The sequence below is a fragment of the Tubulanus polymorphus genome, chromosome 8, assembly GCF_964204645.1.
Source record: "Tubulanus polymorphus chromosome 8, tnTubPoly1.2, whole genome shotgun sequence".
NCBI classification, from domain to species: Eukaryota; Metazoa; Nemertea; class Palaeonemertea; order Tubulaniformes; family Tubulanidae; genus Tubulanus; species Tubulanus polymorphus.
Genome location: NC_134032.1, coordinates 12,515,759 through 12,535,839, shown reverse-complemented (window position 1 = coordinate 12,535,839; position 20,081 = coordinate 12,515,759). Strand labels below are relative to the sequence as shown.

General features: G+C 35.0%; 1 protein-coding gene and 2 long non-coding RNA genes across 5 annotated transcripts; 2 read left to right on the top strand and 1 right to left on the bottom strand.

Annotated features, from left to right (window-relative positions):
- Positions 1 to 14: 14 nt before the first annotated feature.
- Positions 15 to 6,284, top strand: LOC141909705 (uncharacterized). 3 transcript variants are annotated; one of them, XR_012619773.1, is made up of 4 exons: positions 29 to 47; positions 1,664 to 1,735; positions 2,115 to 2,299; positions 5,730 to 6,284. It is a non-coding gene; the product is annotated as an uncharacterized LOC141909705 (long non-coding RNA). The 3 variants fall into 3 exon arrangements; XR_012619772.1 differs by lacking the exon at positions 1,664 to 1,735 and having other exon boundaries at positions 15 to 47; XR_012619771.1 differs by lacking the exon at positions 1,664 to 1,735 and having other exon boundaries at positions 44 to 180.
- Positions 2,417 to 3,785, bottom strand: LOC141909706 (uncharacterized). Its single transcript, XR_012619774.1, has 3 exons — positions 3,612 to 3,785; positions 3,038 to 3,495; positions 2,417 to 2,557 (listed from the first exon to the last, which is right to left on the bottom strand). It is a non-coding gene; the product is annotated as an uncharacterized LOC141909706 (long non-coding RNA).
- Positions 6,285 to 9,177: 2,893 nt separating the features above from the next.
- Positions 9,178 to 19,075, top strand: LOC141909852 (ADAM 17-like protease). Its single transcript, XM_074800501.1, has 20 exons — positions 9,178 to 9,323; positions 9,467 to 9,596; positions 10,088 to 10,221; positions 10,789 to 10,877; positions 11,003 to 11,103; positions 11,220 to 11,448; positions 11,733 to 11,819; positions 11,941 to 12,021; positions 12,203 to 12,344; positions 12,431 to 12,541; positions 13,378 to 13,502; positions 13,623 to 13,692; positions 14,412 to 14,572; positions 15,005 to 15,153; positions 15,433 to 15,506; positions 15,918 to 16,045; positions 16,494 to 16,572; positions 16,674 to 16,762; positions 17,089 to 17,142; positions 17,296 to 19,075. Exons 1-20 carry the CDS (start codon positions 9,260 to 9,262, stop codon positions 17,440 to 17,442), a joined length of 2,244 nt encoding a protein of 747 aa, XP_074656602.1. The 5' UTR covers positions 9,178 to 9,259; the 3' UTR covers positions 17,443 to 19,075.
- The last annotated feature ends 1,006 nt before the right edge of the window (positions 19,076 to 20,081 follow it).

Below are 20,081 nucleotides of genomic sequence, written 5' to 3'. Positions count from 1 at the left end.
CAATTCAGCTATATTGATCAAACAAGATGGCGGCGCCCATCGATCAGGTATAACTGTATGCCGTTTTACGGCATGCAGCCCCAATTAGCGGCCCCAGGGATGTTAACTGGATGGGTATTGTTCGTTAACGTCCCTGAGGATATTGAATGGTCATATCTGACATACTTACAGCCCTTTAGGGTAAATTGATTAATTATATTTCTATGAGTAAATGTGGCTTTAAACGAACAAAAAAAGTCAAAATTCAGCAAAATATCCCTCCGGATTGTTGATTTAATCAGATAAATTTTTACAACCCTGGGAACTTTGACTGGACATTATCTGGCATATTTACATACCTGGGGCTGATATCTGCATTAACAACCCTAGGGACCTTAACTGGACATTATCTGGCATATTAACATCCCCAGGCCCAGGGCTGATATCTGCATTAACAACCCTGGGGACCTTAACTGGACATTATCTGGCATATTAACATCCCTGAAGTTGATATTTACATTAACAACCCTGGGGACCTTAACTGGACATTATCTGGCATATTAACATCCCCAGGGCTGATATCTGCATTAACAACCCTGGGGACCTTAACTGGACATTATCTGGCATATTAACATCCCTGTAGTTGATATTTACATTAACAACCCTGGGGACCTTAACTGGACATTATCTGGCATATTAACATCCCTGAAGTTGATATTTACATTAACAACCCTGGGGACCTTAACTGGACATTATCTGGCATATTAACATCCCTGTAGTTGATATTTACATTAACAACCCTGGGGACCTTAACTGGACATTATCTGGCATATTAACATCCCTGAAGTTGATATTTATATTAACATCCCCAGGGCTGATATCTGCATTAACAACCCTGGGGACCTTACCTGGACATTATCTGGTATATTTACATCCCTGGGGGTTGATATTTACATTAACAACCCTGGGGACCTTAACTGGACATTATCTGGCATATTAACATCCCCAGGGCTGATATCTGCATTAACAACCCTGGGGACCTTAACTGGACATTATCTGGCATATTAACATCCCTGTAGTTGATATTTACATTAACAACCCTGGGGACCTTAACTGGACATTATCTGGCATATTAACATCCCTGAAGTTGATATTTACATTAACAACCCTGGGGACCTTAACTGGACATTATCTGGCATATTAACATCCCTGTAGTTGATATTTACATTAACAACCCTGGGGACCTTAACTGGACATTATCTGGCATATTAACATCCCTGAAGTTGATATTTACATAAACAACCCTGGGGACCTTACCTGGACATTATCTGGTATATTTACATCCCTGGGGGTTGATATTTACATTAACAACCCTGGGACCTTAAATGGACATTATCTGGCATATTTACATCCCTGAAGTTGATATTTATATTGACAACCCTGGGGACCTTAAATGAACATTATCTGGCATATTTACATCCCTGAAGTTGATATCTGCATTAACAACCCTGGGGACCTTAACTGGACATTATCTGGCATATTAACATCCCTGGGGATAGCTGACATCCTCTAACCATTCGTCCATCCATCAACTTTCGATTCAAATTGCACCACGAGTCCTACAAACATTTTGTTGTATATCCATAAAAACATTGAAAATATCTCCTTTCACCAAAAAATACAGTAAACCTTGACCGACCTACTTGAACTGAATAAGTGCAAGTCTGAATGAGTTGGTAATGTTTTACAATCCAATGTAAGAGAAAAACGATTACAGTATAAAATATATTTCGAATTGTCTATTCACAAAATACAAAACATTATTACAGTGCACAAATTGGACAAACACCTCTTCTCAATCGGCAACTTCCTTTACCCCTCTTGATACACTGCCTGTGCAGCCAAAAGAATTCACACCTCTCACATCCTTCCTTAAAAAGAGATAATCCAATAATCTGATCAGAGTATGGTAATAATAATATAAGTGATTATTAACAGCTTTTTTGTAACTCTTACCCAGAGAATTCTTTTGTGTTTGTCATCAGCTGGTTCCTTTTGGCCACACAACCGGCATACCATTTTTAGTATTTCTGTATCTATAGAAATATATATATTGTTCATTTCATTTATTTCAGATGTATCTTGACCACCAACAAGTTGCGCTTTGATCTACTGATAGAAGAGTACCTACCGCATACACCATGGAGAATTTCCAGCACTTGTTCTTGCATAGATTCGATTCCAGAACTAGCTGATTCAAAATCCTCTAGCGAGGTTTCGCATATTAGACCTTCAGCGAACTGAAAGAAGAGAATTTCAGGTAATGCGAAGACCTATAAATTAAAGAAACTATCAGTGATAATTTTGAAGGAGTTATTGAATTTTTTTTGCTACTCACAGCAAGGCATAGAAGTCCACATGACGTGCTATCCTGCTGCTTAGTATGTGGAATTGTCCTGATTTTCCATTTGTTTCGGTCAAAATTCAGCAAAATATCCCTCCGGATTGTTGATTTAATCAGGCCACCATGTAGGTCTATTCGTGTCATCGCCCCATATTGATCGACTTTTTTTTCCTTCTGGAAATAACATAAGAATTTGTAATAGAATGTATGATTTAACCTTACTTGGATCGGCCTCCCAGAATTCTGCCAAAATCATCTAATTAAAAAAAAGTCCTCCCTGTTTTCATCACAATTTTTCAAAAGTAATAAATTTTTTTGTCATGTACGTCTTGGTTTGCAATCTAGCAACTTGTAAAAATTTATGTTCATCTCAATGTTCAATCTTGTAATTTTCAAAAAAAGTTTTTTCATTTCTCCCATTATTTGAATCAAATTCATCACAATTTTCACTCCTTTTTTATTTTTTTCTGCAGTCCTTCTGAGGTTTAATGTAGGAAATACTCAAAATAATTCTAAAAAACTTTTTTTTTTAAATTTTTTCCCTGTTTTCTTCCAGTTTAAAGCACATATTATCAAATATTCCCTTAGCCCTCCCACTATTTCGTGAAAAATTCTGAACTCCAACTAATAAAAAAGGCCTTAGTGTTAACTCACCAGCTCCGACGATAATTCTTGAGACCAAAGCTCTTAGAGTATGATTCCCTTGGGCGTCAATTTCTTCATATGCATGGTCCTTCAATGAAACTTTACTCCATAACGCTTCTCCATCTGAATTTTCATCCGTAGATTTTTTTAGGGACGCTACTACCACTTTTAAGAACTCCGACTTAAGTACGGAATTTTGTGTTGCCGTCTGAAGTGCAGGGATGTCTAAAAAGAAAAAAAATATTTGCTGAATTATGATCACTTGATTGTCACCAAGTCATGTGGTTCCATACATGTATTTATCAAGAAAAATTATCCTGTGAATTGTCAGATATGAGAATCATATATATTCGTTAAACAAGTATTTGAAACAATAAACATGTTTGGTACTTGCTTGAAACAATATCTACAGACCCCTTGTTATATTGTAGTAAAACCATTGCTGGCAAGTTCTTTTCTGATTTTATCTGAAAAATGTTATAATCATATGAAAATCTCGTAGGCCCTTTCATTTACTTTTGAATATATTATGAAAACATGATTCTTGTATGATCTGTTCTTATAAAAGTAATTTTGTTTTCACCTTTTTAGTTATTCTTGCAAACCTTTTTCTTTCATTACACCTCAACTTCTGTAGAGAGGTCAGCTTGCGTTTAACAGTCTGAAGATGAGAATAATGCATGACCGTTACAAATTTATCAAAAACATATTTAACTACTGGTATAAGATAAGGGGTAGTAGATAAAACCCCTGGGTTGAAATCCTTTGAAGTAGGTAAAAATCTCTACTTGGTATTTTCAATCACATATCAAAAAAAAGATGATTCTCCAATTCTATTAGCTTGCAATAAAACTGCAATATATCCAAACAGTGCAATAAACTCTTTCGATAGATTCTTAAATAAATAATTAGAACTGTGCGATTAACACTGAAACCAATTTTTCAGTTTCCTGCAAGATAAAGGGTTATGCTATGTGAACTTTTTTTTACCTGACTTACCTGTGAGGCGATTGTAGGAAAAAATACCACCAGTGAAAATGACAGTAGGAAAAAAATGCCATAGACATTCAGAATATAATTACTGCTTACTAATTTGATTTTAACTAACTATAGAGTAATAATTTTTGATTAACTTTTAATTTTTGATTTAAGTAATGTTCATAGTATGCCACAAACTAAAGAAATTTTAAGTGGAGAAACTTAGGGGTACTAAAATACAGCGCCAAATACAATAGCAGGTTTGAAATTCAATAGAAAGAGATCATTGATAAAATGACTGATAATTAATGCAGTCAACTCGAATACATATGTTCATAACAACTGAGTTCTTTTTCCTACTATACAAAAAGTGACATTTTTTCCTATGTTGCAAAATTTGGTGGCAATAGATATTGCCAACACAAGTTCTAGGGATTGTCCAAAGCAATGCAAGTATTATGTGAAAGTATTATGTAATTATGTGAAATTACCTACATTACCAAGTTAGCAAGGCTAGACTGGATGATTTTTTCAAACTCAAAAATCTTTTTTCAAGGACTGTGTTTTAGAAGTATTTGTAATTTTTCATTAACTAAGAATTAACAAACACCCATAGAAATGATTCTAGCTGTCTTAATATCCATGATATCATAAAAGTGTGTAAGCAAACTTCTATGACAATACAGACCATGAGCTTCACCTGGCCTTGCAATCCTATTGTCCTTTTGTTAACATGAACAATTGCCATGCAGTTGTGGTCCCACTAATTATTTAAGTATTGGCTGGATTCCTTACAATTAAGATAATGAAGTTGAACTAAGTAAATATTAACAGCTTTACTTAATGGGGAGCCACAACTCTGGAAATCGAAATTGTAAAAATCCATAATATGATCAATAATTTATTATGCTAGCTTGATTTCAAAATATTTAAAAATTAATTCTAATAATTCATCGCATCGCACAGTTAAAAATACTACAAGTAAAAAATTGCCAAGAGTTGATTTTTACCTACTTTGAAGATTTTGAGATGATTATTGTACCATTTGAATGAAAAGGTACTGCAAATCAATAGTTCATTAATACTAAGTTAATACTTAAAGTTACCGCACAGCTCAAATTTATCACGAGTTGAAGAAAATTCATCACACAGTTTAAATAGATTACACTAGCTAAATAGATTACACAACTGTTTAAAAAAACACCTGACGATGATCTCTAGGTTGAGATCGAAAGGTTGTGTATTCTATATATTTTAGATTGAATAAATAAATTCTTGTTTTTAAATTCTTTTAATCTGTAAGTAGTGGGTTTTTATCTTATTATACGTTCACCACATTTGAGTGTGGTTATCGTTCTATCAAAATATTTCAATTTTGAATTTTGAAATATTACATAAGTTCATTAATTCCATCAATTTAACAATTTATTTAATTCTGAGAATTAAAAGTTAAAAAAACACGAATTGGAGAAATATATTTAAATAATTGCTGACCAAAATGGATCATTCGATGATTCCAAAAATGTATTTTAGTGCAAATCCTATTTTTAGAATAGCCTACATGAAAATCTGAAAATACGTATGGATGCCCTTGATTTTGAAAATGACGGATGTCACTGCTTTAAAAAAATGTTCTGTCACCTACCGTATTCGTGAATGATTGTTCATCAGACATCGTGTACTTAGTTTTGTCAATTCCTATATGTATATTTATCTCTTCCAGGTTGGTTGATCTAATAATAAGCGGGTTATGATCCTCAGCACCCAGAAGTATATTTATATGCAGAGCCTCCGAAAATACCCGTGAAAGGATACTAATTAACGCTCTCAAAAACATGGCTTGGCATTTATGATAAGATTTAATTCAGGTGGCTGCTAGTTACTGATGGAATTTAATTACTGGCTAGGAAGCAGTTGTTAATTAATTATTTCTACCTGTTTCAGCTGCTTATTTTGTAAAGCGTCACCATTAATTTGATATTATAAGTCAGACCACTTGACAGAATGAAGTAGAATTGTACATTGTAATTACTTTGGCATTTATAAGGTTTAATTCAGGTGGCTGCTAGTTATTGATAGAATTAAATTACTGGCTAGGAAGCAGTTGTTAATTAATTATTTCTACCCGTTTAAGCTGCTTATTTTGTAAAGTGTCACCATTAATTTGACATTATAAGTCAGACCACTTGACAGAATGAAGTAGAATTGTACAATGTAATTACTTTGTATGGACAAGAATAATACAAATGTATCAAAATTATGATGAAATCTGTAATAAAGAGATATATATTTAAATTTTGAGTTGATCATTTGTTTAATTTTTATATTTTCCCTACTTAAAAAAAAATACAAGTTCTGAATGCTAAATTTCAAGCTAATTATTCACAAGATTAAGATTACAGGCTAACCATTTAGAAAGATGATGAGCTGTTTTGGAACAGTTGTTGGTAGTGGGAGCCATTGAGCTTTGGTGAACAGGGCCTGCCTTATTTTGCAACCAAGATCAGGGGCCAGTTGCACAGTCGTGACTTAAGTCCAAAAGTGGTCTTAAATCTTAAGTTGTTAGATTGGCTATAGAACTCAGTTGGTCTTAAACTGGTCTTAAATCTAAGTCATGACTATGCAACCGGCCCCAGGAGCCTAATATTGTATTCATCTAATATTCCGAAACGTGAGAACTCCCACCAAAATAATTCAGCCAAAAAGAGAATTTTTTAATAGAACAGTGTATATATTTAATCAATGTGTCTATTATATACTGTTCTATTCAAGAATTCTTTTTGGCTGAATTATTTTGGTGGGATTTCTTCTGTTCATTTATTGTACACTATGGATGTTGTGTTTCTTCTTGACTAATGTGATAGTCCTATCACAGCTGCATTACTTAGGGGGGTATTTAATTACCATATTTGTCTACCAATGACTACTTACAAGTCCCCATTTAATTGTTCTTTAAATAAACACTAAGGAAATCAGAGAAACAGATTTTGGAATGGTAGACCAGTTTCGAGAGACACTCATAAAAATAATTAAAGAAATTGTGTATCAAAGACATTATGATCATAATTTATTTACAATTACAAATTATATATAAGTTGAATTTGCACAAAAATGTTAACTTCAATAAATGAACAGAGAAAAGCCCTATAATAAATCACTACTGGTTTTGAAACAAAGACTAATGAAAGTAGGTAAATATCAACTCCTGGTAAAAATCCCTCAGTTCTCTGTATAAAGCCCAAATGAAAATAGATAATTATTATGTACATAGATATTTTACTATAACTTTCGGACCTAATTTTTTAACAGAAATTTTAACAAAAACTACTAACAATATTATTTTCATGCATGTTACTTGCTTAAAGTCACAGAGTAATGTCATTTCATGACCATAGCTTGGTAAAAGTCACACATTGTCAAAGAAAAACACCATGGAAAATTTGAAATTTTTGAAAACTACATATATATTTAAGTTTTTCAACAAGAATATTGACGAATTTTATTTAAATTTGCTGTGAAATCAAGTTTAGGGTACTTTCACCGGGTGGGATTATCTGTTACCCATTCTAATAACATTCTAATAACATTCTTTAACATCCATGGTTCAGACATCTGCAAAATACAAATCATGTCCATATAGAGTATCACAAGGAAAAAATGTTAGAATATGAAATAAATTTAGGATAAATTCTAAAGAAATGCATTCAAATTATTACACTGGATAAAGAATAATGAGACGAGTAGTACTGTATAGGTTAACTATTTATTTGACGCACAAGCTTTCGATTCTAATGAATAAAAGCTTCATCAGGTGAATGAGTATAGTCAATGGAAAAACAACAGTATTTATAGGTAGACTGACACCAATTACAGAGAACTGAGTGAGAAGAGTTATTACAAATAAATGATGAGTGAAATGATAATTAATAACTAAGTGAGTGAGTAGATAATTAATTAATTAAGGAACAACAAACTAAAACAAATCAAAGAGAAATAGGTCTAAATCAAAATGAAACTATATCAAAGTAAAATAAACAGATGGTATCTAAGAGCAACGAATAACAAGAAATGGAAGTCCGAGATAAGTCGAGATACAATGAATAACAAACGAAATTAAAACTGTAGTGGGACATGAATCCTAGGTAGATCGCGATTGAGGCCAAGATTGATTGAAGGATTGCCACCTTGATAAAGAGTAAGACAACTGCACAAGGGCAATTAATCATAACATAGCCATCAGGACCAAGTTCCACAGTTGTTAGTTAGGATTTGACTGAATCTATCAATGTTTTTGGGATATTTCGCTAAATGTTTTGAACGCATGCCTCGAATTTGGTCTTCATACGACCAGTAAAACTGTGCAGCCTCAATGAACCATCGTTTTTTATCCATTTTACACTGTAGGCCTATTGAAGCATTGCCAAAGTCTTCATTTTCTCATGTTGGAATGAGAAAAGATCAGTTATTTAGGCGCGGTTATTTAAGTCTCTTACCTCCGATTGAAATGATTTACAGAAGACTTTTTAGCAATCAGTTTTAGCAATCCTTCAATACATAGTGTTTTTTAAATGGATAAAATTAAAAACGATGCGATGATGGCACAAGTTTCACTGGTCGTAGGCCTATCACAATCGCCTAAGACTAAGACCAAATTGAGTGAGGTGCGAGTGTTCAGAAGATTTTTAAGAGAAATGTCCCAAAAAGATCAATTTCAGAAAAAAAAAATTTACAACTGACTTGTGCCCGTGGAACTGGATCGGAGAAATGTGGCTCACCTTTTTTGCCGGCCGCTTGCGATCCGAAGTACTGACCAACGAAACCTTAAACTAAAAAGTTTACTTTAAGAATAAGTAAGAAGGCCCTCTTCGTTTCGTAGTAATAAGTTCACCAACTTTTGATAGTCTAGTCCAGTGGCAGTAGTGAGACGAATTTAAACGAAATAAGACGGACGAGTAGAGTAACTGAGCAGTCCGTAAATCTGTTAACTGATAAATCTATGCAAGCTCGAAAAATGTAGGTCCGTACGCTAGGGATTTTAAAATTCGAATGCGTAATAGGCCTAATTTGTATTGAATTGAATTGGAGCATACGCTGCTGCGATTGGTCAATTGTGGTCACGTGAGGTCTGTACTGAGGGTCGCTAGACGGGGCTGTATGCCATAAAATGGCGTCTGTAAATACCTCCATCGATTTGTAATCAATTCTCATTCTATTGTTTATTTTAGGCCGATAACGGCCGTTACTACGGAAGGAATGGATTCGAATAGATATATTTTGTTACTGTTTGTTATAGTTTGTATGGGAGAATTAGTTTTAGGTTCGTTATTTCGCCGAAATTTGTAAAAATGGACTTGAAATTCTTACTCTATAGCCAAAAAAAGAAACAAATTCAAATCAATTAATTTAGCAATTCTCTGCAATAAAATGGCAAGCTCCAGCAATTTATCCTTGTTCCTTCAGGTAACTTGTATCACAGTTTACATCATTATGAAACGTTGCACATAAATGACGTCAAACATTCCATCGTTAAACGAAGTGTAGAAAATCCAAGCCAACAAATCAAGAAAATCGAACTATCCACTCAGGGAAGGTAGGTGTAGGCCCTGGCGCTAGTGTGGAGTAGGACATCAACTACTGCAGCATAAGAGGATCCCACTTGTAGCAAGTGAGGATCCACTAGGTGGCGCCAGTGTGCAGTTGGACATGAACTATTGCGGCATTAGAGGATCCCACTTGTAGCAAGTGAGGATCCACCAGGTGACGCCAGTGTGTAGTAGGACATGAACTACTGTTTAGAGGATCCCACTTGTAGTAAGTGAGGATCCACCAGGTGTGCTGGTGTGCAGTAGGACATGAACTACTGCGATAATAGAGGATCCTACTTATAGCAAGTGAGGATCCACCAGGTGGCGCCAGTGTGCAGTAGGACATGAACTAATGCGGCATTAGAGAATCCCACTTGTAGCAAGTGAGGATCCACCAGGTGCGCTAGTGTGCAGTAGGACATCAACTAATGCGGATTCCACACTTGTGAAGCAAATACAATGGAACATTCAATTATTTTGTTTTTCCGAATTTCAGAGAATTTAAGATATTTATGAGTCCGAACAGGAATATTTTCGCTGCTGGTTTTGCTGCCTATACGTTAGACAACTCTGGTCAGAAGAAACGCGTGGCTGTCAACCCTCATGATTATTATAAAGGGCACGTTTATGGTAAATAAAAGCTTTTTTTTTAAAAATCTTATTCATCAAATCCAGCGGTTTTATTCAGTGCGCCTTGGTCCCAGTTCTGCAGTGATCATAGAATCTTACATTAGGGTTTATGCATCGGAAATAAACTGATAAGGATTAATGTTAAGACTGTGCCATGAAAGGTTCCAACAGGTTCGACAACAATGCCTGATTTATTCTCAGATTCTATTAAAATCTATCCATCGCATTCTCGAATTCTATCTGTGATAAAATTCCTGAAGTATAATGAATATAACGAAGCCTAGAGATCAATCTGAGTTTATCTGAATGTGTTACAGTGTACAGTGTAGTTATTAATGGGTTCGTTGAAAGTTTAAAATCTAGGTGAAACTGATTTGTTATTTGAAAGTAAACTAAATTTTGATTGAGTTGTCCTGTTGGTATGTACACTATCTAGCGGGATGGCTTAACTCAGAATGAACGAGTGTCCTGTCTTAAGAACTCAGAGTGTCCTATTTTAAGTGTAGAGAGAACTCGGAGTGTCCTATCTTAAGTCAGATTTTATTTATCCAGCGTTTTTTTTTTCAGGTGAATCTGGGTCGGATGTTTACGCGCATTTTGAGGATGACGCTTTACACGCTGAAATCACTACAGAACACGAAAAATACATCATCGAGGTTTGTTTAATATTTCATTGATTCCGTATAAAATATATATACATATAGGCCTACTACAACATTTGAATTTCACGTAATATTCGTATATTTTAACTCAAATAAATATCTCGGCTGTTTTCCTTTAGCCTTCCTGGAGACATCTTCCACACTCTCACAACTATACAATGATCAGCTATAAAGCTTCTGATATGAAACTGCCTCATTTGAAACTGCCCGATGGACAAAAGTAAGTTTAAGTTTCAATTTTCAAAAAATCCAGTCAACTCAAAATCATACAGATTTCTATATTGACATTTTTTTGTGGCTATATTAAGATTTTTAAAAATTTTTCTACCATTACAGTTTTTGTCAATTCATTCATCCGGACGTCAACGAAACCGAGATAAAACTGGAAGAGGAAAAACATCATCGTCAGCGTCATCATCACCGTCCGAATGACGGGCCGACTCTGCGTCGGGAGAAACGAGCTTTCACGCCGAGTAAAAGAATCTGCCCTCTGCTGCTAGTCGCAGATTATCGGTTCTTTAATAACATGGGTAAAAAGAACCTCATTCACACGATAAACTATCTGGTAAGTCTGGGCTGATCGCACATTCTCAAACAGTTTCTTGGATATCGAAGAATTTTATAGGGATCAAAAATTGTTTGGGGGATACATCCACAGATTTTTTTTTCTTTTTTTTAATCAAGATGTCAAGAAGATTTCAGGAAATGAGCAAAACCAGTAGTTGATGATTTAAAAATTTATTCTGACAGTCAACTAAACTTCTTCATCGGGGAAACTAATCTTTCTTCATTTATCTGATGAAGTAAATTTTCGACGGTTGAAATTTTCTTTTTTATTCAAATTTCCAGATTGGTTTGATCACTAGGGTCGACGCGATTTATAAGAGAACGGATTTCGACGCCAGTTACAAAAAAATGGGTTTCGAAATTAAAGAGGTACGAAAATGTGTTCGGTAAACCCACTTTATTTAGCCGTTGAATTTGTCCTAGATCCTAAATCCGATGATTGAAAATGGATAATTTTATGAATTCAACATTTTTTCTTTCATTTCTTAAGGTTATGGTTCATCAAGTACCTACCGCCGGTTATCACTATAACATGGCGAAAGACAAATGGCCGACAAAGGAATTTTTAGAGGTGTGATCATTAGCAAAGTTCAATGATGGCTAATATTAAACCCGAAAACTACAAACAGTTTTGATTGTTGTACTTGAAGACAAAGATTGACAATCCGATAGCAGCTTATCTACAATTCTGGGAAAAAATGATTCATTGCATTCACGTAATATGAACTTTGATGATTATTTGAATATTTCAGGCGTTCAGTTCGATGGAAGGTCTATATCGTAATTTCTGTTTGGCGCACATGTTCACGTATCAACCGTTTGACGGAGGCGTTCTGGGATTGGCCTACATCGGCTCGCGACGGAAATACAGCGTCGGGGGGATCTGCACCAGACGTATGTGTATCTCGCCAGTCCCCGATGCGCATCTGTTGTTGATATAAAATCCGTACGAATAATTTTGTTTTGTTTTTTTTGTACAGCATATTACAAGTCAGGACGTACGTTGTCCCTGAACACGGGCTGGAGCAGTTCGCAGAATAGATATAAGAATCGTATTCTAACTCAAGAGGCAGATCTCGTCACCGCTCATGGTAAGAAATAATCCTATAATCGAAGACAGGGTGGCGTCAATGATCTGGGAAACTTTGAAAACACAATCAGAACAGTCTAGAACAAATCTGTGAAAACTCAGGGAATTAGATAAATTCTACCAAAAACTTTGGAAAATTCAGGGAATTCGTAGAATGCCATTGGCCAGTATCAGGAAAATTGCGGACAATTGCCCCCCAAATTAAATCTTTTTAATCTTAAAGTAACACAGATATTAACTTCAAAATAATTAGACAAAGTGAACTAATTCTAGCTAATTACTCTAGGACTGCTTTAAAGTTTTTGATTGGCTAAAGCAACACTAAAACTAATTCCAATAAATCAGCCAACATCAACTAATGCACTAATAAGTGGACTTATTAAGTTTCCTTTAATTTGGTAAGTGAATTATAGTTACACAAGGACTGATTTAAAGTTTTCGATCTGCACACAACATCGGTAATTCTATATCTTATAAATCTATATTCAATAATAGGCCTATACAAATGAATTAAAGTATTTAGGTGGTGTTAATCCAAACCAAAAAGGATTTTATCCGGGGGGGGGGGGGCAATTGTCCGGGGGCAATTGTCCTAGAATCCCATTGGCCGCGTGTTTCTTTATGAATAGGTGATGATTCATAAAAAAATGAATAAGTCGTGACATTTTAAGCCTGGAAATTTTTCAGGATTTCTTCAGGGAATTTTGCATTGTAATATACATAAAGATCAGGATTAAAACTCGGGATTTGTAAATGGGCTGAAAGTGGCCGACCTGTTGCAGTATAGTAAATGAATGCTTTCAATTATAATCAAATCTGTCTGCTTGAATTTTCTAGAATTCGGACACAACTGGGGAAGTGAACACGACCCGGATACATCAGAATGTTCACCGAGTTCGTTTAACAACGGGAAATTCATCATGTATCCGTACTCGGTATCCGGATACGATAAAAACAACAAGGTCAGTACGTAACTGTAGAGTGATAGACGCAGTGCGTTAATCCTGAATCACATTGTACTCAAACAGACTGTAACAGTTTTAGAATCATTGCTACGTATATCTTTTTCTTCTGTTTTCCAGTATTTTTCACCTTGCAGTAGAAGAGCAATTGCAGCTGTACTTACCGCCAAAAGCGACCTGTGTTTTGCCAGTAAGCATATTCTAAAATTTCTTGTTTTGAAAACGAATATAATTCGCGCCAGATGAAAATTGAACCATTGAATTTCAGATGGAAGGATTTTGATTTAAAAATTCGCTCAAAATTGCTGGCGGTTTTTATTATGATTTTGTGGTCCATTGAGACAGTTCTAAGTTAGCTGAGGACTATTTAAGTTAAATTGATACAGTTACATGAGGTCAACAACAGTGATCCAAATCATCCTCCATCTTATTATTTCAATGGTCTTATCCCTGGCCCCAGTTTCACAAAGAGGATTAAGACCTAAATCGATTTAAGATAAACTGAATTAATGAAGAAATTAAATCGATTTAAGAGTTAAACCTTTTTGTGAAACTGGGCCCTGATGCATACTAATTCAGCAATTTTCAGTACCCAGAAATCAATTTTGCTTTGAAAATATCAAAGTACTTGTTGTGTAGTTATCTGTTATCAATGGTCACTCTAAGTACAAATCTTTAGCATATCTATTTAGTTCACTCGAAAAAAGCGTAGTGTAAACATTTCATCAAAATTTGTTCTTTCAATATTTCCATTTACTTATTATGTGTTACGATCTTTCTATGTACTGGTTAAGAAGTTGAATCTATTCGAGATAAACTTCAACTCTACAGTCAAATTTAACTCGCAACTATGGAACTGGCTAAGCATTTGCATCTGTGAATTTGATTTCGTTTCTTTGAATTTTCTAGTGCCGTCACCCGGATTTTGTGGCAACCATCTCGTCGAACCGGGAGAGCAATGCGATGCCGGTTCTGCTGGACAGATCGGTACCGATCACTGCTGTACGGCCGAGTGTCGCCTGAAACCTGGTGCCATCTGCAGCTACGCGAACAGTGTCTGCTGTAATCAGGTACACTTAATCTGTAGTTACACGAATACTGGTAGCATCTGTTGTAATCTGGTGCGCCCCGATTAATAGACATAATCGGGACAATATTTAGTTTGATTCCTTAATCTATGTTGATACCTACCTCTAACTAGTGTCAACCCTAGGGTGGTTGTTTGATACTCTATTGAAATTTTGATACAGTATCTTGTTATGTAGGTTTTGAATCTGATACTTCACGACAAACATTTGTCTCATGTCTTTGAAAACAGAATTTTCCCCTTGTGTAAATAATCAGCCTCTATGGTGTTTAGTGAATTGAACCACCTTCCTTGTCTATCCAACTTACCAAATGCCCCATTCTAGTAACAATTTGTCAAAAATTGAACATAGGTAATTTTGTAACCACTAGAATTATTGAAGAACCAATTTAATATATTATGGATATTTTTGTAGATGTGCACATATGAAAGTTCACAGAAGAAATGCTCAGGAGAGACTGACATATTGGATGTTGCCTGTGAGAAGGCTAGTAGCTGTACGGGTAATTCAGCCGTCTGCCCACCACCTCTACCTAAAGACGACAAAACTCCCTGCTTTAACAAGTAAGAATTTTGATTAAAAAAAGAAACTATTCTCACTCGCTTATTCCTGAACTGATATCTGGAATGGAGGATCTGGTTTTACAAAAAAAAAGTTAAACTCAAAACTTTAAGTTCAGTTCATATACTTTCAATTACTTAATATTTTTCAATGCGTGCGACCCTTCGCATGAATCTGGTTTCCAAAAATGATAAAACCTACAAAATCTATTTGATAGCATCACCATTTGAAGGTTTGTGTAAGATTGATTAGAAAACCGTCTGCTATTGTTAATTTTTCAGTGGAACTTGTAAAGGTGGAATTTGTCAACCGTTCTGTTACAGCATCAATAAATTGCCGTGTGTTTGCGATGAAGGTAAATAAAAAGGGGTCAGGTTAAAGTGTAAATTTTGAAAAATCTGTGTCAACAATGGATTTCTTCTCTAGAATAGTAAAAAAAAATAATTGTGAAGTCTCTTTCATGATATTCTGACTTCTTTTACGCCATATATCCTGAAGCTAAAAATTTATGTACAAGCTATGTTGAAGTATGAGAAATTCTATTTTGATCTGTCCAGATTGTGATCAAAACAGCTTTTAATCGTACTTCAACGTGAAAAATTACATATTTTTTGTGAAAAATCATAGTAAAGATGTGAAAAAATCTGATCAATCTGAAATTATGATTGCTTTACCAAAATGATCATAGCTTTGTGAAATACAGTTACCAGTACTCATTATCAAGTAAGTTTTCTGATTCTGTATTTTCCGTTATTATATATTTCAGTTGCTGAATCTTGTAAGTGGTGTTGTCGTGTGGATGAGAAAAGCAAGTGTATCCCTCACATTCTGTCAAATGGATCTCAGTGGTCCCTGCCCGACGGCATGCCTTGCGTGCAGGGTTACTGCAACGCTGTATGTATCAACCAGAAATTCTCCGCAAAACACCCCCGAGCTTCATCATAGTTTCACCAGGAAAATCTACCTGGTGAAACTTCAGTCAACCCCCCGATATACCACCCCCCCCATTTACTTTACCGCCACCCCCGCCTACAGCCAGGTTTTCTCAATGTACATCTCTATACAAATACATAGTAAAACACCCCCGATATACGGCCATACTCTCTATACCGCCAAATTCTTTCTGCACCGATGTGGGCGGTATATCAGGGGTTGACTGTACTATGAATTAGTGATTAAAGCTCATATCTTAAATAAAACAAATGCACCTATAAATTGCTATCAATCTCTCAGTCTCTACATTTAGGCCTAACTCATTCAACTCAAAGTTAACACGGCTCCTCGTACGAATCTTATCATTTTCACTACTCTTAAATAACTTTTTTTCTCTCGTCTCTTGTAGGGTAAATGTGAAAAGGTCGTTCAGGACATGGTCGAACGTTTCTTCAAAATCATCGAGAATTTGACTCCAGATCTTTTCGGTACGTGTTTATTCGATCGGAATGAAAACTTCTCAACTCGTCGACGTTCTCCCACTTTTAGTGAACATTTTGTAGAGTTTTTCTTACTCGTGATTTTTCAGTGAAATTCATGCGAGACAACATGGTCGGAACTGTGATCGTATTTTCGATGATTATTTGGATACCAGCGAGTTGTACAATCAGTCACTTTGTAAGTTTTTTTCGCTTCCTTTACAAAATGCCCCGCTCCATCAAATCCCCTTATATTTCAGCAAATTACATATACAATTAGTGTATTTGAGTGAGGATTTCTGAGGGAATTGCCTTAGTATCTTTTTAGAGAAGGATGTAAACAAGTAATTATGTAGTACCTTTATCAGTAGACCTTTTTCAAGACAGATGCCTTCATAAATCCATCTAGGACGTCAAGAAATAGCTTAGTTAATTATCTATAGAATGGCCCTTGACTCCACATCATCAGATGTCTAGTTGTATGAAAAAAGATTTGTTTTTTGATTTCCAAAAAATATCTTGTAGGATCGAAAACGACGTCAGAAAGAAAGAGAAATAAGGGATTGGCACAGTGGAAAGGTAGGTCACAGAACACGTCAATTTTGGAGGAGGGGTTCTGTGCTTCACTTGCAGAATGTGTAAATATGAAAGTTACGAGATTCATAGGTTGATTTGAGATTGAATTCTAGTAAAAACTTGAGATAAAGTTTTTGAACAAATATTCCTTTATAGAACCGTGAGTTGATTTTCGAGAAAGATAAAATCAAGGTTAAAGACGGAGGATTGAAATCGAGGCGGAACCTAGCGGGTAGCGTCGTGCGTATGCAGCCTCTACAGAGATCGGCGGGTGTTCCATACGCGCGGGGTACTCACGTTTAAATCAACAGGTACTCATCGGTACTCTCGTTTCAAATCGAATTAAAGCTGAGTAAGAAGTTCCTTGAATAAATGCGATAACTGTCTAGAAAATGTTTCAATGTGAACTTATCAAATCAAAAAAGAAGAATGCCACTATTGTAAAACAGTTGTCTTAATTGGATGGTTAGAATGCTTTACAATAGTACAAGACTTTTTAACAAGCTGTTTGAATCTTAATTCGAGGAGCCGATCGTAGATCTACTCAAGAAGGGAAACATTGTAGTTGTGCATTGTATGAAATTTGTTTAGTTACATATTTAAAAGTACTGTGTGAGTAAAATTGTTATGAGATGTAAGATTATTCTATTTTTTACGCTTGGTAAACTGTGCCTTATTAGCTTGTATTTATAAATCACTCTTGTTTTTTTGCTGCGATTTTCCACCCCTGCTTTATATACATGTAATGTCAGCTATAAAATCTAAGGTACAGTTTAGACTTGGTAAAATTCTACTTCGATTGAGAAATATTGTAGACTATGTGTCTCTGTGGTAAAGTTGAAACAGTTGGTAGAAGTTGGCAAAATTCTACCCCGAGTTAGTGTCAAATACTGAATAAGAGTTTGTGACAGTATACTCTGTCTCTTATTTTGTAAAATCGAGACTGGTAAAGTTCTACCCCAAGTTGCAGTCAAATAATGAGTAAGATTGGGGTGAAGCCTAGATTGTACTGTTTTATATGTTTTAATCATGTCTCTAGAAGTATTCTATGTAATGATAGCAAAAATTCATAAAGACTGTTTGTAAGAATTCATAAAAAAGTATTTATACTTTCATATATTTGTATTGAGTTCTATATATTTAGAATCTAGAGCTATTTATGTATTTTGACCACTATATATATTTGTATTATATTATACTTAACGTAGTAATTATTTATTTGATTCAAATGGTTATAATGTCCATGATGTTGATATGGATCTGCAGCCTTGACCAGCCTCAGACATTCAAGAGCTGCCAACTGATTTTCAGTATTTGTTACCATTCTATAACGAGAAATACTGATTTGATTTGTATGATAGGAGATATGTAAGATGTTACTGAGGGTCTTACTGTTGATTACTGATTAATTTGAACAATTTCTTAATGAGGTGTTAATGAAAAAAATTCAACTTGTTACTGTTAGCACTTGTCAGAGGTTGGTAGCCCTGACATTCGATACCATTCTTCCAATTTATGATTATGGCCGGACTTAATATGCTTGTCTGAGACATTTACAACTGAAAATGAATTCAGAGACCAGCACACTTTCAATAACTTAGACTTCATGCTGTAATGGTGAATGTCTGATGGCTCAGGCTGTATAACCATGTAAAAGGACATAATTGCAAGCATAAGCATAAGTCCATTTTAGAAAGATAAACATTTTGTGGTTAATCGTTACAACGAGGGCTAATGTTGGGTTCCAATTTGTAATTTGAATTGGAAAAATCTTTATGATTGAAAATATTTTCATATATCCTTCCAACCATGTCAGTAAATATCGGTTTAAAATACTGTGATCATGAATTCAAATTTTCATCAGGTGTAAAAATCTTTATTTCATTTGTCACCAGAAATGATTATCTGCACTTTGCAATAAAACGTTTTTACTATTTAGAACAGTTTTGTTTGTGGTTTTGTATTATCTTTTCAAATTGGATGCAATCCAGGCAGCAAGCAGTGCAAATTGAAATACTGTCATTTTACAACAGGATTTATCTTAAAAAGTTGTGATCAGTTCAATACGGATTTTGAGCTAATCCAAACGGTTGTTTACAAACAAATCAGTGGTTTTCAAAGTGACATGAATTGAAAATTAATTTCCCACAATAAAGTGTATACAGTATATATTGAAGTTTGCATTTGTCTTGTGGGGACCGGTTACCGGTGACTGGCTGCGTCACGGAATATGAAAGAAATGATTATGCAAATGGGGAGGTGATTGTGTTGTATTGTATTGTTGTACAGAGAAGTCGAACATGAATTCAACTGGAACCAGTGTACCCGAAACCTGCAGGTAATTTTCCACTGGTCATTTCAAAGCATGCTGACGACGTCGACTCGACTCAGAAGATTGCTGCTGCTGTTTTCTTTAAATAAAATGCACAATTAGCCTGCTATACACTAATTAGCTTCTTCAGGGCAACCTTATCCACCACATGATAGGCTAAACCATCTGGTAAGTTTGGGCTTATCTCAAAAACAGGTTCATGATATGGGAAAAAGAAATTTATCTAAAAATGAATAAAATTGGTAGGGATCAAAATTTTTTGGGAATTCATCCACAGATTTGATTTTTCGGAATCAAGATGTCAAAAAAATTTCGTAGTAGGCCTAGTTGATGATTTAATGATTTGTTCTGACGGTTTCGAAGATTTGAATAAACTTCATCAGAGAAATTAATTTTTTTTGTTAGATGAAATTTCGGGGATTGGAATTTTTTAATTAAATTTTTGATGGTTGAAATTTTTTTTTTCAGATTTCCAGATTGGTTTGATCACTAGGGTCGATGCGATTTATAAGAGAACAGATTTCGACGCAAGTTACAAAAAAATGGGTTTCGAAAATTAAAGGTACGAAATGTGTTCAATATACCCACTGTATTTAGCCGTTGAATTTGT